This window comes from Branchiostoma floridae, chromosome 4 (assembly GCF_000003815.2).
Source record: "Branchiostoma floridae strain S238N-H82 chromosome 4, Bfl_VNyyK, whole genome shotgun sequence".
Lineage (NCBI taxonomy): Eukaryota > Metazoa > Chordata > Leptocardii > Amphioxiformes > Branchiostomatidae > Branchiostoma > Branchiostoma floridae.
This window is the reverse complement of record NC_049982.1, coordinates 16,567,978-16,585,658: the sequence shown is the minus strand read 5'-3', so window position 1 is coordinate 16,585,658 and position 17,681 is coordinate 16,567,978. Positions and strand designations below refer to the sequence as shown.

The window sequence follows — 17,681 nt, the reverse complement described above, 5'->3', positions numbered from 1 at the left end:
CATTTGTTTTCATGTTGCACTAATTTAAAAGTGTGTGTTTGTCTATAGTCATCTCAAGTGCTAACCGCTTAATTAGGGGGCCTAATAATGTTGAAGACAAGTTCTCTTGTTTCTTTTATTGCACAAAGTTTGGTTTGGTTTTATTCAATCAATGCTGATGAAAGAAATCAACAACAGTTCGTACAATCTCTATTGTACATATAACTGCAAACCTAGTATCTGGTTTTAAAAACCTGCACTAAGACGCACCTCAGGTACATGTAGGTTCCCCTGGGAAAGGGCTTACTGTTTCTGCATTACTGCATATGGCAGTATCTTTCAGAGTACAAACCACTTTTTGGCACGACCATTATTTTCAATCCTGCAGGTATTGACTTTCAATTCTTAAGCTAACTGTGCAATATGCTATTCCGTTCTATTTTGAATGCTTTTCATTGATTTTACCTGGATCAATAGGCAAGTTTTGAACAATTTTCAGCTTGGCAGAGTCATGACGTCCCTTAGGCAGTCAATAGCAGCTATTTGTTAGATTGGGCAATTTTGGGAATGATCACTCTTTGAGATAAAGAAGTCACTGTTTGTACTTGGATGGTGCTGGAATGCTGTTTGCCTGACCTTTTGACTTTGGCATGTGTTGGCAAATTTTCAAGCCCTGAGTGCCTGTTAAACCCACTCTGGCATGGCTTCAAAAGTTGTGAAATCTGCCTATTTTCTCTTTTTATAGCCATGATTCCAAGTTGCAGTTGGGTCCTGTATAAAAAAAATCATGAACTTTTCTCCTTGCCACATTTGAAGTAGGCTATCTTCAGGCATATCTAATGTACCTGTCCCATTGTGTAACTAAGAGATTATGACATGAAAAGTCATTTTAACCGCTATTATCTTTTTACAGATGAATTTGATTGCTAACTAGTTAAAATCATTCTATAATTCATTCACTCCTTGATTGAGCATGTTATTGTTGTGCAAGTTTGAAATTCTGTTAGAAACCTTAGAATCAAGAACAAGGTATGGAATTTGTCTTAAAGTTAACCATTTCAATACAATCCAGCAGTATGAAATGTTTGCTACTGAAAAATAGGTCAACTTCAGAAGTTCACTAGTCAGGTACTGTACCAGACTTACAGATGAAGACTTATAATTATGGTTCAACAGTCATGAACATTTAAGGTCCAATTATGATGTCGATCACGACTTAAACTGTAAGTGATTTATCATACATGCACAGCACTATAATTATATAATCATATTTATTAGGTATTTTTATGTCCATACACAAGTATTTGTTGGTGTTGACTGTGCTCTGAAGTTGTTGATGTTGAAATGTCCCAAAGGTGCTATCAATCAATCAATGAATCGATCAATTTTGTATTTTACCTGGATGGTCTTTCCTCACTTGATTCAACTGTATCTTGTTCCAAGCTAACACTAGCTGTTATGTTAAATGTAAAGCTGAAACATATATTCACATACAAAATGTATTCTGTATTTTTCTGTACATGTAAGGTTTATACATGTAAATTGTATACCTATACTTATGTCACAAAATGTAAGTTACAGCTTTTTTTGTCATTCTTCAATGTGACTGTCTGAGTTCATTCTGCCCCCCCCCCACACACACACACACACAACAGTTACATCCACATCAGCCCAAACCAATAGTGATAGCAATTCTATCAGTGTAGCCCATACAGCAGTGCCAGAATGACTCCCGTCAGATTACCTCTGATGGGTCACAGAGGGAATTTATGGCATAACTGTCAGCCCTGAAGCTCTCTATATAGTATAAAGCGAGCTGCTGACAGCAATGAAAGAAAAGTCAGATCATGACCGGGCCTATCAAATTGCTCCTGCTTTGCAAACTTCCAACTTTTCATATTCATAGACCAAAGTAGTATGCAAATTGGGAGAAGTCTCACAGGACAGCACATTCCTAACATAGTCCTCTCTCTCAGTTACACGCACACATTGGCACAATACTTTGCTGAAGTATTTTTTTTAGCAGCAGCATTTTCAAATCTTACTTTAAGTCAATTGATAAAAAAGTCTTAAAAAAGCTAAGTTAGTAAATGTTGTTAACTCCCGTCAGTTCTGGTCTTATATAGCCATGGTTTCCTTTTTGCTTGAAATGTAAAGAAATGTTAGGAAATGAAGGAGACCTGGCAGTTTTGAATCATACAAAATTGAAGCAACATGGAAGAAAAAGTTAGCATGATACAGCACAATTCTACAGTTTTCAACAGCATGAATGACAACTACAAATGATTGGGGAGTAATATGCAAATTGATTACAGACTGAAAGTTTGTCTTTGTAAGCTCAAGTACTAATTAAAATTAAATCATAAACTTAAAACCCAACTGAATCTGGTACCCAGTCTGAATAGATAATAGATGTTAAACAATGACCACAATGATTATGATTTGAACTTTATTTTCTCCAGGGCCCTGGAAGCAGAGCTGCTAACACAGGAGATGATTGATGACTATGACCCAGCCCTGATGTTCACCATTCCTCGCCTTGCTATTGTCAGGTCTGTGTAAACTTTGTTACCCTCTATTCTCTGGGGTAAATTAGTAATTGGGATTACAGCATTTCAATGTCGACCCATTGCAGTGTACTTGAGAAATTAGACACTTATTACCCATGTCTGCTGGATAATGCATGGTGTTTATTGCTTCCATTAACACAAGGTGAAGCATGTCATGAGGTAATAAACCAATAAATCCTGTGCATGTCATCGCAGTGTCATTTGCAGTTACAAGATTATAGGGCTACAGTTATTTTCCCCTGACTCTAAGTAGACATGACACATTAATGGTTAAGTAGACATGACATACATGTAGAGAGAAGAATAATTTTCATTCTTTTAACCTCTCTCAACTATTCACACAAAAAGGGGGTTTCCAAGAACCGAAACATGCAGACCACAATAATTCTTAAGACAGGTTGCAGAAATGAAATTGTTACCAAGTTTCCATGGCAACTTCAAATAACCTACATGTATTTGTGAGAGCAAAGGCCATGTTTCTATGCAAACACAGTGTATGAGACATGAATAAAAATTTAGGCTGGACATGAGGGACGATACTAATTTCCGATTGCCCGCAAGGCTCATGTTCTATGTATGGGATTCTTGCCCTTGAAGATGTGAGAATGTAGTGACCAATCAGAGACTGGCATTTCCATGTGTTCAGTTGATTCGAAAATACTTTGGTCCAGGATTGTTGTGTTTTCATTTTCTCTGCATATGTGGAGTTTAATTTGGGTGTTTTACCAACATCAGGATTGACGCTATGCTGGGAATCACATAATATATGGAAATTTGTAGGGTTAATAATTGTGATGTTTATTAGATAATTCTTGCACAAGACATTTATTTGGTAGTCATAACAATCAGGCATGTTGCCAAACATAGTGAATGATATATATTTTTTTTGTAGTTGTTTATTGTATTACATCAAGTTAATGCTACATGTAGTCGCTAAAATATTCTGGTATTCCCATCAAAGAATCCAATTGCGTTGGTTGATCATTCGTTTATTTATTAATCCATTAGTGTATAAGCCAGAGAAATAGGCATGAATTGGTTTCTGTGGATCAAAAATCTCAAAAAATGAGTCCACCGCTCTGTTATAGTTATGAATGATCTGCACTATCACAATGTACAACCCACACCCACCAGTGAAGTAGTGGTCTCTTCCTCTTAAAGGCATGAATTGTGATATCTTGAATAGTTGTAGCCACCTTTTAACTGCTTTTGGTAATGTTGCCATTATGACAGTATGCAGTATTACCCATCAAATGAGGCGAAGTTCAGGAAACATCATCATTTCAAGCGCAAAATCCCTTCTACAAATAAAGTTCAAAAGAAATTTTTGCAGGTTCATGTTGCATTTACGTGACACTGTATATTTCAACTTCCACCGTGATATATTACTGTCCTACAGGTAAACCAGTGACCTTGGTCAATGTAGTTAGGAAGTTTTCTATTACTGCACATAAAACTAAGTCACAAATGACATTGAAAAATTAAGTTCCTTTTTCCTGGCTCGGAAGGTCAGGAAAGTGAAACCAGTATTATGTCACCCTAAAGCCAAGCATTAGCATGTTATCACAGTATGCACTATATGTTGTGTTCTGCTATTATGGAAACTTACCAAATTTGCCGTAGGGTGTATGATGTAGCAATCCAGGGCCTTGAGTATGGCATTACTTACAGAGGGTGTTTGGGGTATGCTGAAGGTGGCCCAGAGTATATGTATTCCTTGTCTAGGAGAAATGAAATATGGATACGGGCAGCTTTCAACAAGCCAAGACCCCCTCCATGTAGACTTGATTTTGGGATTCCCCTGTAGCTACTACCGTATATTCTCAAATAAAGTACGCACCCCAATTAAAGTACGCACCCCTGATTTTGGACAAGTCTTAGGCAGATCTTTGGGACTGAAAGATGAAATGGAAAAACTCAAATAAAGTACGCACCCCTTCTCCACCAATTTTGAACAGACTTTTAACTGGATAAATTCAAATTTATTATGTTTTTCCCAGGTTATTTTGCATGAAATAACCTGCATTGACACTGTCATTGTCTCTATAAACTTGTGAATTGCCTGCTGCAAATTATAAAAATCACTGTGAAATGGTAGAAGAAATCAGGAAAAACCAGTTGTACAAGTCAAAGTCACTACCGTATATTCTCAAATAAAGTACGCACCCCAATTAAAGTACGCACCCCTGATTTTGGACAAGTCTTAGGCAGATCTTTGGGACTGAAAGATGAAATGGAAAAACTCAAATAAAGTACGCACCCCTTCTCCACCAATTTTGAACAGACTTTTAACTGGATAAATTCAAATTTATTATGTTTTTCCCAGGTTATTTTGCATGAAATAACCTGCATTGACACTGTCATTGTCTCTATAAACTTGTGAATTGCCTGCTGCAAATTATAAAAATCACTGTGAAATGGTAGAAGAAATCAGGAAAAACCAGTTGTACAAGTCAAAGTCACTAACTCAAAGGATTGTGTGCAAATGCCAATCTTATGTAAATCTTGTTAAGACAATTTCTTTGTTTCATTTTTAGACAACTACAAGACAACAACAATGTGCATGTTTTGAAACATTACTAGAAGTGCAGCTCCACCTTGCTTTATTTTAAGCTTTTTTACCATTTCTCTGTGCAATGACCTCAAATAAAGTACGCACCCCAACTTTGGCAACAACTTGTAGCACCTTTTCAATTTTGAAAAGTTAAAAAAGTGCGTACTTTATTCGAGAATATACGGTAACTCAAAGGATTGTGTGCAAATGCCAATCTTATGTAAATCTTGTTAAGACAATTTCTTTGTTTCATTTTTAGACAACTACAAGACAACAACAATGTGCATGTTTTGAAACATTACTAGAAGTGCAGCTCCACCTTGCTTTATTTTAAGCTTTTTTACCATTTCTCTGTGCAATGACCTCAAATAAAGTACGCACCCCAACTTTGGCAACAACTTGTAGCACCTTTTCAATTTTGAAAAGTTAAAAAAGTGCGTACTTTATTCGAGAATATACGGTAAGTAAATTCATGTTGGGTACTGAAAAGTGCTTGTTGTTTGTTAACATGTTTCAAATCATTTTGTTGGCTTGTTTTAAGTATCTCCTGAGTAACCCTTTATTTTGAGCATGCCAGCAAGGGTGCCTTTCAGCTCATACATCCAGCAAGCTGCTTCCCCCAAATTAGGTTTAAATCTCTACAGGGCTCCGAGAAATTACAAGTGGTAATGGCATTACCCATGGCATTGCAGGTTATGTTGTCTGGGGATTTTTAAGGAAAGTACTTTTTCTAAATCCCACCTTTTTAGCCCCAGAACAAAATCTCCAAATCCCTGTCATCTATTAATCTTTATATATATCTTTCATTATACAGGTAATGTGTCTGTTTGGATTTATGTTTAACATTTGGAAAGTCTGTAAAGGAAACACTCATGGCATGCAGTATAGCGATGACTGAGATAAGCCAGGACAAGACCTCTTGCTAGAAGTGGCCTCAAGTTATGAGACAAACTAATAAATTGAAACACACTGAACCTCAAGCAAACCACGTAGGATTTAAGGATTTGGAGTGAAATGGAAGCTGTTCAGGGCATTTGTAAGAAGCTATCAATCCCTTACCTCATCCAACTTTTAAAGAATCTGCATTGTCGGTCATCCCTAGTAGAGTATCCTATATATTACTGTCATTTTGTGAACTGTAAGTTTTACATGTGTATACACAGAGCATTTGGGTTTTATCACCCAGTGTTATAAAGTATGTACATACAGTTTAGCCTATGGCTTTGATGTGACAACCTATATTACATTTTTAAATAGTATTGTGTTGTCTGTGCTGTAGACAAACTACTGAATGTTATGCTCACAAACAGACACAAACAGATTTAAAATGCGGATGTCAGTGAACCATTCATGTGCCCTTAAGTTTATATTTCAAGTGCAGTACGTTAAGGAAAAAAACAGCAGATCCAAAAACTGTACCTCCCTTTATTACTGATTCGCATCATTATGCAAATATTTCAATCTATGGTTTGATTGATTGGGAAATATGTTCTCTAAAAGTTCTGAACTAAAGATGCACATAATTGTACAATGTAAGTACACTTGACAGTAACTCTAGCATAAACTTTATTTACCATGCTGTGCAAGTGTTATTTAGGTTATGTGCTACTTTGTATCTCATTGTCATGGAAATGTGTATTAAGCTATGTTCATTCCATTTGTACTTTTCCAGTTGGTAGAGCATGTCAAATACCAGCTGAATAAAGCCATCAAAGTAATTGCTCTTTCCCAGCCCTGCAATAATGAATTTTCCAATCCTGTGTGCATTAGCTGTGCAACCAGGCCTAAACCCATCAGTTCAATGGGATTACATTAAGCCTAAAGGCTTGCCAATGAACTTGAAGTGAGATCGGTTTTGCCTGGTCATCTAATTTGCATCAGGAAAGCAGGCATGGTTTACACATGTCAGTGGCCTCATTTAATGCAAGCTTAAAAACAGTACATGTGCACATATATCTGGCCAAAAATGCAAAATTTCTTGCAATGTAGAGTCATATGAAATCTGTAAGGGGCTCATTCCAGAAGTGTGTGTTATTTTCTGATAGATGACATTTTTGGGGGATACAAATGCACAGGTCTGTCTTTGGTGCTGAACACTGTCCACACATAAGGACAGGTCTGTCCTTGGTGCTGAACACTGTCCACACATGAGAACAGGTCTGTCCTTGGTGCTGAACACTGTCCATACAAAAGAACAGTTCCGTCCTTGGTGTTGAGCACTGTCCACTCGTAAGAACATATAAGTCCTTGGTGCTGAGCACCATAAGATCAGGTCTTATTTGCTTGATAGGGAGTTAAAACCAATTCATCCAAACAAAAAATCTGATCTTCATGACGTGAAATTGATGAAAATGTATTTTTATAAGCTTAAAGGAGCATTCCACTTCAGAAGCACATATTATTTTCTGACAGATTATGCTTTTCGGGTTGCAAATACGACTTTCGGCTAAAGCATCTCAGCTGTCTTTTTGACAATAATCCTTTATCAAATCCATGTACCCCCATCCTGACCTTCTTCTATTGTGCATGATTTTGGCCTTTGCATGGGCTTTTCCTCAACGTTCTTTTCTCAGGCATTCTTCCCATTTCTACTTGTCAGAAATGAAATGTTGGCAATGAACATTACCAGCTGAACAGACATTCTGTGTCCTATGGATTTCTGCACTTAAGTAAAAAGAGAAATCGACATTGTAGAGTCCTCCTGAGAAGTCCAAGAACTCGATCACTACAATGTTCCCTGCATTCATGCTTCAGTGTATGGTAAATTTGGTAAAACAAATTGTATTCAAGCATACAAATTTATTCTCCAATCAATTATGATACTCACTTCAGGAGCAGAATGCCCCTTAAAATCTAACATGGAAAATAAACAACATGAGCTCCCAAATATTGAGCGGTATGAAAAACAATTCAAAGCTGCAGACAACAGTTATCACCACACACCACTCCCTTGCTGTTCATGTTGATGTATAAATGACAGTGTTCCATTCTTCCTTACCGTCAGTGGGCTGCTGCTGCAAGAAGATGGCCCTCTTAATGTGGACAGGGACCCTACAGATATATGTGAGATGTTCAGACCATTCCAGTCACTCCTTTATAAGATCAGGTAAGCTTTTATTCTGCATTTGTGTTAAAGTTTGACAGTTATAGCTGTGAAGAATGTATAACAGGACATATTATTGCAGATGACATCAAATTTGTTTTCTTCATTCCTCCTGGACTTCATCAGAACATCTTTACAGTAAAGTCTTGGGAGTAGGTTACTGTTTTGTCACACTTGCTTATTTCTCCCTTTTCTTTCACTCATGTTTATTCAAAGAAGAGAGAGAAGCATGGAAGTAAATTGGTATGACCTGGTGATACTAGCATCCTCCACCCAATTATTTCAAGACCCACAGGGATGACATGAGTGCTGAGGCACTGTTGGCATACTCTGCCATGGGACTTGGTTTCGTGACCTCCCAGAAAGAAACAGAGTTCCCTAGCCACTATAACACTGCCTCAGTTGTGGTTCTAATGATGTCGGGATCATTCCTGTCACAGACAGGTCATTTCTCTCCTTATGTAAGTTATAGAATCAACCAGTCTCATTCAGGGCACTTCGTCTTTCCTTCCAAAGATCACGACATTTGTTAGTATATGCTTTATCTCTACCTCCATCAGGTTTTATTGTTGTGCATCAAAAGACCGATGATGATCCATCATCCTTAGTTTATTCGTATTTAAGTTTAAGTATGTCATTCCTTTAGATAGCAAGAGACATAACAATGTAAGCAAAAAAGTTGAATGTGATATTTGAAAAAAGCAACTTGTCAGCATAACAGTAAGATGCATGTTCATGTCCACTGGGTCCTTCTTAGCTGTCATGAAGGCCATTAAAAGGTGCATGTGGATGTTCTCAGTCCTCAGGAAACCTTTATGTTGTCAGCAGTCTGAGGAGAAAACAGCCAGCATCAATTAACCCATGTGACCTTCCCTTGCTGCCCAACACCTTGCCATTTATTTGCAATCATTACAGGTCATTAGGTTGCAGTAGGGTCACAATATGACCCCTGTCTTGTCACCATGGAACCTTTGTGAGACAGATGACTAGAATCATTAAAGTTTCCCAAGGATGAATAAATCTTTTGATGAAATCTTGACATTCTGAAATTCTTAGGTCACCTTTTTAAGCATCATCAGAAGAGAGTGAATGGAAAAAAACCTTATCTACATACAAGAAAAGGTTTTCCCTGTCGCTGAACACAATGTATTTTTAAGAATAGGTCTGTCCTTGGTGCTTAACACTATCCACACAAAGGAACAGGTCTGGCCTTGGTGCTGAACACTATTCACACATATTAAGAACAGGTCTTTCCCTGTTGCTGGACACTATTCACACATTTGAACAGGTCTGTCCTGGTGCTGAACACTGTCCACACATAAGATCAGTTCTGTCTTTGGTGCTGAACACTATCCACACATAAGATCAGCTCTGTCCTTAGTGCTGAACACTATCCACACATAATATCAGTTCTGTCCTTGGTGCTGAACACTATTCACACATAATATCAGTTCTGTCCTTGGTGCTGAACACTATTCACACAAAGGAACAAGTCTGTCCTTAGTACTGAACACTGTCCACACATTAGAACAGGTCTGTCCTTGGTGCTGAACACTATTCACACAAAGCAACAGGTCTGTCCTTGGTGTTAGACACTATCTACTTTAAGAAACAGGTATGTCCACACAGAAGAACATTTCTTTTCTTAGTGCTCAACACTATCCACACAAAAGGAGACCTGTTGCTGAATGCAATCATCATACAACATTGAAGATGCACTTGTAACACATAGAATACAATTCTGTACAGATTATTGCAGGTTTGGGATTTCCTATCTAGTGCAGTTGTTAAATACATTTTCCTCCACCTTGCAAGCAAGCTCAGTGCTTGTTGTAATAGTGGATAACAGCTATATTCACTCAAGTTGATGGATCACATCCTGTAAGGGACATAATTGCTCTCGCCAATTTTATGGCTTGTTATTCTTAGTAGGCCATTATCTATAAACAAACAAAAATGTATTGTGTCAAGAAAGTAGAGTCAGCAACTACTGACATCTTTCTGTGCTACCTTTCCATTTGATAAGCTCACATATTGTCAGAGGAAATTTTCGCTACTAAATCGACATGTTTGCCTGATGCATTGCCTTCTGAGAAGTGAAATTTGTGAGATCAGTCAAAGGCTGGAGGGCATCTGTCACAATTGGTTGCTGCTTGATACTATATGGTGCTATTAGACAACCTGGGGGGATGACAAACAAAGACATAAGTTTGAGGATAGATATGGCCACTGGATCATGTATTCCTACAGGGCAGATGTTAGCCTGTTATTTGTTGATCTGCAGTGAGGGCCTGCAGGTTCTGTACACCTGTCCCAAATAGATGATTCTTATGGAGAGCAGGGTGGGGAGCAATGGGGAAATCCATATAAAACACAATGTATTGTACTGATTGTCTTTTACTTTTCAATCCATTGAAGTTCTTTTAAATTTTTTTGTAAGATATATGTTATGTCCTGTCATACTCTTTTGTGCAAGGTAACATTTCAGACAGCATTTTTTGTAGTGAAAAAACCTTACTTCAAGGTTTAATCCAATTTTCAGAGTTAGATTTGTTTTTAGATTTTGTCTTTCCTCACTTCAAATATATTGAGCTGTATTTTTGCAGTGATCATGTACCAGTCTTGAAGACTGTATGGACACCATTTTCACTCATCTGTAACATTACATACAGAGAGCTGCTGCAGACCTTGAGTCCACAGGAGCTGACAGTTCTAGGGAGGGCTCTGAGCAGCTCAGAGGAGCCTGGGATGTACAGGGATGTGGAACCTGTCAATCTTCATGACCTGGACCAATCAGAGAGGACGGAGCTGAAGTTGGAATCATTCCCACCTAAAGAATCAGATCTGTATTCACCTGAAGCTCAGGACACACATACTACAGGTCAGAAATTGAACAGTCATAATCCTAAAACGCACAATCATACAACAGACATACAATGTACATACATGTCGGGGTCATGTACCATATAGGTAAGGGTACATGTATATCATAAGATAGAAACATGTGTCCTATTGGTAAGGGACAAGCAAAGTCTACACACTGTACCAGAGTTGCGTGTAATGTTCCAAAACACCAGACCAAAACACCACTAACTGCAATGCGTCTCAACTGTTGTGACCTGCTGTTTGTTTGACAATGACAGTGATGATTGTGGGGTAATTCCATGGTTGTCCCAGTAATCAAATATTGCTGTGTGGTCTGAGATAATGAGATAATGCTGCACCATGTTGACACTGAAGATGACAGGTGCTCCAGACCTATAATCATCAAGGTTACAAAAATTAGTATACATGATAAATGACGTTCAGTGTAATGGTGATAAATTGTGTTCTAATGATTAATGTAGTGGCACTAATTGCCATCCATGACAACAATTAATGAAATGGGAAAGTGATCATAACGATGACAAAGAAGGCCTCAAGATGAAACTAATTCCATTGCACCATGTTTATCTGCCTAGTAAAGATTGTAAAGTCTGACTTTTTGTGTGAATGTTGCAGAGTTGCAGCAGTTACACAGCATGTTCCAGAACATCCGCAGTGAGATGGCCAACTACCTGGACCAGAGTGGCAGCGAGCCCCACCGAACAAGCATGCCCATGTACGGAGAGGAGGTTAGAGTCAGGCTATCCAGTAGGGAAGAGAACAGCGATCAGTCTGGGAACGAAACAGAGGAGACAGATGTGTCCAACATGTCAGACTCCCCCAGGGATGGGATGAATGCCATGCTGGAGCAGCACCAAAAGGCAATACAAGACAGTAATGTGGTGGAACAGGAGCCCTCAAAGGGGAAACCTCCTGACATAAGGCCCTTAGATGACAAACCACCAGACATTGATAGGCTCAGAGCAAATTTGCCAGATGTGGTAGAATCTGTCACAATTGAAGTCAGGGGATGTGATGTTGAAGACAGAACTCCTGACCCATGTGGAAATGGCTCACCACCAATAGGCAGCACACAGAACAGCAGTACTGCAAAAAATGCAGACACAAGAATCAGCCAGAATGCAAACTCCAAAATAATTGTCACAAGCACTGGATCCATGTCAGAAACTCAGAAAGAGGTACTGGCAAGGACAGAGTCAAACGAGCTACAGAGCAACCCTGAGGTAATCGAGGCTTTGATATTAAAGGACATACAGCACTCACTGTCAGAGCAATGTGCAATAAAGACAGATACTTTGGCAACTGATACTGGTGGAAGTGGGAGAGACATAAATGTCTACCACATTGCCAGCCAGCCCACAGTTGAACCCATTCCTGAAGAGTCACAGGCAGCTGCAGCAGTAGAGTCCGGGGGCAGCAGCCCTGTCAAGTGGACTGAGGTATCCTTTGGTGCATGGAAAGCATCAAATCAGACTGAAGAAGAGCAGAATGTTGATGGAATAGCTGTAGCAGGGTGCACCTCAAAGGAGGATGCAGAGGTTTTACCTGATGTGAAACCTGAATCAGATCGTAAAGAGGCCCTACAGAAATGCAGTGGGGAAGAAGGGAAGCCTTGTCAATGCCAGGAAGTGATGAGACAAAGAGAAGTGTCATTTGAGGAGCTATCTGACCCTGACTCCTTTAGTCCAAGCAACTATTCCTCAGATCTTGCTACAAGGTATGAAAGTATGAACATTGGTATGACTGTCGTTCGACCAGAAGAAATAGAAGATGCTGCTGATCTGCATGAAAGAGATACACACAAAAATGATGAAAGCCTTCACAAAGAAATACAGGAGCTGTCAGAACTGTTGGAAGTAGAACCAAGATCAATTCCAAGTTCTAGAGTTGTAAAGGAGGAGGAAGTGAGGAAAGATGGGGATCTCAGTGACAAGTGCATGTCAAGTGAAGAAGGGCCATCAGAAACAATAGAATACACTTTCAAAAGTCAAGTAGAAAGCACCAACCATGACAGAGAAATCAATGACCAAACAAGTTCACCTCCAGATGTACCAGGTGATAGTCTATTGATAAATGGAGTGTACCAAGAACCAAGAAGGGGTAGTGACATTAGTTTGATCTCCAGTGGATTAGACAATGATGATGAGGACAGCGTAATGATTGACACTGCCATCTCCGACACCACTAGCTGCCTGTCTTCAAGTGAAAGTGACACTTCAGAGATATTTGGTATGAAGACGTCCAGCACCGTCATTTTCAACCCTGAAGGCCAGGCTGAGGGTCTAAGTAGCAGCCACAGGTCTGTTGGGTCTCCCAGAAACAGACATGTCAGTAAAAGTTCAGACGAGCCAATGTTTTATATGGAAGATTCATTCGAGCCAGGCAGTTCTGAGGATGACTCCTCAAAGTCAACTCACCAGAGGAAAGAAGGTCATAACGTGGAAATAAATGTCTGTTCCACATCATGGAATGAGCAAAGGAAAGTTGGAGGAGAAGCAAATTGCTTGGTGGAGCCAGTTGCAAGTGCAGTGGGTCAGCTCAAGGTGTTGAAGGAAAGACATCTTAGTGGGGAGGAGGCACGAGGTCGTAGGTCACCCCTGCTGGATGCTGTGGGAATCCCTGCCAGTGCTGCTGCACAGTACAGCCCAAGAAGAAACTTCAGGCAAGAACAAAACTACACTGTACTTAATTTGTTTTGGTAGGCCCATTTAGTGCACAGACTTACGGAAATGTTTACAAAGTAGTCCTTAAAAGCAGCCCAGAAGTGAAGCAAAAGACTTGCATGACATTTTATTTCGTTTTTTATTTTATAATATTTTGTTTTATTCATGTTTTGGTTGTGTGACCTGAGCCACACTATAAGCTGTATTTTATGGAGTGACTTGCTGCGTCATTGCAATCATACATCCAACTGTTGAGAACATAGAAGATGCAGTTTGAAAACTTGTACAAAATTAATGTATTTGATGTTGGGAACATTATTTGGCATTGACTCTTACTTTGTGTTCAATTTGGCATCAGCATATGAAAATCTTGGGTTGATTTTATAAGTTGATATGCCAAAAGCCTGGTTTTTCACATTCAATAGGTGTTGTCCTTCACACGTTGTCCTTTTTTGTCTCCATTACAGATTTGAGGATGTGGAAAGTTCCAGATACAGCCCAAAACTGTTGTCTCTCTGGTTAGCCATACCCTAGTTCCATCCTTCTTACTTCTTCGTTCCTACCCCAAGTTGCTGTTACCAACTTGTTTTGATTTGGGTTACTGATCAAAGGATATGGACAAAGAATTGTTTTCATTCATTGTCCATGCCTTTTGGGCATCGATAAAAGCACAGTTTTTTTTTAAGAACTTCATATTTCAGCAGTGAAATGGCCAAAATTTTATGTTTGCAGCTGGGACACAATCTGGTACTATCAGGCTAATTAATGTGATACAAAGGTTAATCAGTGCTTTGGACCCCTAGAATACTTAGAATTGCTCCACTTAGTTATAGCTCTGGTGTTCTAGGTCCAAGGTGTGTTTTAACCAGTGGCAAAAAGTTCAAAGTCTCCAACAGAAACCCCTTAAAAGTCAGATCTTGTAATCTGATGAACTGTCATGAAACCAAGTGTTCGAATTTAACCTTGGTGTATTCTGTTCTTCTGTAGGTTTGATGATGTGGAGAGCCCACGACAAAGTCCCAAGCCCAGTCCAGGGAGGATCCAAAGGCTGAAGTACATGGACTCAGGGAGTGGGAACGGCTCCTACAGCAGTTCCCTGGGCAGTGTAACCAGCAGCATGGGCTCCTTCAGCTCACAGCAGTGGGAAGAGGAAAGGTAGAGTCACAGATTCACAATCACCTGAGTCATGCATAGAACTATACAATCCACTTCTACATCATCCAAAATTCATTTCCTCCATGAAATGGGGGGTATTGATGAATCAAAGTATTTCATCCATAGCAATCCTATTTGAAATGCATCTCAAACAATAAAGTGTCAGATTTGCCTATTTGTCTCAATGATGAAAAGATTTTGCTTGTACTCTTCCTAACCTGAGCCCCTCCCCATGTGTAGTGGCTGCAGCAGTGAGACCAGCTCCTACACCTCAGAGATGCACGATGAGCATGAGATTGCGCTGGCCGTCCAGGCAGCAGAGCTAGCAGCTCGACAGGAACTCAGGGCCAGGTTTAAGAGCAGCAGTGACCTCATCCATCGGCTGTTTGTCTGTATATCTGGTAAATCATGACTGCTGCATTCATGTTATAAGCCTCGTACTGCTTTGTCTGCTCAATCCGATACAGACATTGTTGTAATAAATTTATGTCTCATATTTGCTGTGGTGACCTTGTTGCACAAAGAAAACCGAGTTACATGTACTTGAAGGGGATTTTCAAGATGATTTCAGGTTCAAATTCACTGCATTTATGATAAGTCTTGAAATGTAGAGGCTGTGTCTATCATTTACTGCAGAATCAGATATCTTGCAGCTGAATTTTGATTGATTTTTGTCGGAGACCTCAGTCTATGTTTTGGTGTATCTGCTTCATATTTACAATGTAGTTAAAATGTGAAAAATTTGAACTGATTAAGGAACTAAATTGATATCAGTTTGATTTAAACTGAAATCAATTTTAAGCTTGAAAGTATCCATCCCAGATAACTAGGCCAAGCAGTAATCAATATGGTCGGCACAGACATAATCTTATCTAAAATTAAGTCTCATCTCTGAAAGTATTTCATCAATTTCAAGCGTGTTTGTCTCACTCGCAGGCAGGTTCAGTTTATAAGGTGGATCAAAAGTGCTGGTAGACAGGTGTTTCAAAATGTACTCAGCAGTAGGTCTAGAGGTTGATGTGACAGTCTCACTTTATGTTTGCCAGCACAGTACACAGGTCAATGGATTGCACGATAGTTGTTACTTCCCATTCACTAACTCTGCCTGACAGGCAACTTCTAGGTGTTTTTTTTTTTCAATATCTTTATTTTGTGATGTCGTCTGTATCATGTGTTGTTGGCTAGGAGTTAAATTGACTCTGACATTTGAAAAGCCAGGTGTAACTTATGTATGTTGAGTTAGATTGGAGAGGCACACACAGACTGTACCAGGTCTTCTACCACATCAGCTTACACATGTAGGTTCCTCAATGTAGTGTTGTAACATACTAATCTGTTATTTGAAAGAAAACTTAATGGTAGCTTGTCATAATTAAGAATCCCTGAAGTTTGTAAAATTCAAATTCTTGATGTCAAATCACTGCTTTAAGATGTCATGAACTACCCCCAGAAAGAGCATGATAGAATATGTTTGTTACTAACCGTTCAATAGTTGCAGTGCATACAAAAGCTCTGTGACACAGGTTTTTGAATCAGCAATTTTCCCTTATTTTGCTGGAGGGAAGGGATTTGTTATACATGTAATGCAAGAGATTGTTCATGCCAGTCTTCTCATGTCTGTCTTTTATCCTTATTCTGTTGATGTTTTTTTTCAATGTTATGATTACCTATAAATATGGCCTGGAGTCACAGGATACCTATAATGATTTTTTTCCATTTTTACGCTTATCAAGACTTTGCAGTCAGTGGTGATGGGACCTATTGTTTTCAGATTTATTAGTATTGAACCAGATATGAATAATTCAATGTTAGGGGATCCTTTTTTCTGTCTGATATTGGAAACCCATTTTGTGTTTCTTAGGGGGATGATCAAATTTGAATACAACAGTACAGATATTGATCTTGATATTGTATATCCTAAGCCGAGTCTTAAATTGTTAGCGTTAAGGTGAAAGATCAGATACGCATTATATATCATTTTCACAACTTCAAAGTTCTTACTTTGGACTACAGAGGCTTTGATTACATAGTAATGGTGATCAGTTGGGATATAGTTCAATATCCAATTTTGTTTCAGCTTGTAAGGGTCATTGCTGACTGTTGTAGCATTTTGTTTTATATGGTACAGTTAAAAGCCAAGAGATGGATGGGAAATAGAATGTGCAAATATATTGCAGGGTCTACTTTTGATCACATAACTTGCTAATAGGAGAAACTTCCAAGAGTCTAAATCAAACGTGATAAGCACCCAGTACTTGGATTTGTCAGTAACCTCACAGGTACAAATAATGATGTAAACTTTTAAGGCAAATACTTATGATAATGTTGTATTCACTTTTTTTAGGTGTTGCAGACCAACTACAGACCAACTACGCGAGTGACCTGAGGCACATTCTAAAGGCAGTGTTCTTGATGCACTGTACTGTGCTGGAGGAGGTTGTGGAAGACACCAGTCTAAATCCCAGTCCCACTGCAGAAGCTCAGGAGAATGGCATTACAGAGGGAACGGGGGAACAATGTTCACCAGCAGATGTTAATGATGATGAAGGTAAAATGCCTGAAGTCTCTGGTTCTAGTCTGCCAGGCATGGATATACACATACATAAGGTCGTCCAGCTGGATCTTAAAGACAAATTAGGTCCTACGGCAGCAATCTGAAAATAGGGACAGGCATTGATGTGGTTGAAAATCAATGTAACTGTGTACAAGTTATCCCTCCCTCGAGCTGTGTTTCTATATGCTAAGTGATGTCATCTTTATGGAATAGCCCC

General features: G+C 39.1%; 1 protein-coding gene across 1 annotated transcript in view; it reads left to right on the top strand.

Annotated features, from left to right (window-relative positions):
* Nucleotides 1–17,681, top strand: part of LOC118414211 (lateral signaling target protein 2 homolog) — a gene marked incomplete in the record, with an annotated part of 109,845 nt that overhangs the window by 85,650 nt on the left and 6,514 nt on the right. Inside the window, 8 exon segments of the mRNA XM_035818093.1 lie at nt 2,442–2,531; nt 8,108–8,209; nt 10,879–11,087; nt 11,708–13,754; nt 14,223–14,273; nt 14,743–14,910; nt 15,151–15,311; nt 17,255–17,458. Of these exon segments, the coding sequence (XP_035673986.1) occupies nt 2,442–2,531; nt 8,108–8,209; nt 10,879–11,087; nt 11,708–13,754; nt 14,223–14,273; nt 14,743–14,910; nt 15,151–15,311; nt 17,255–17,458 (3,032 nt within the window).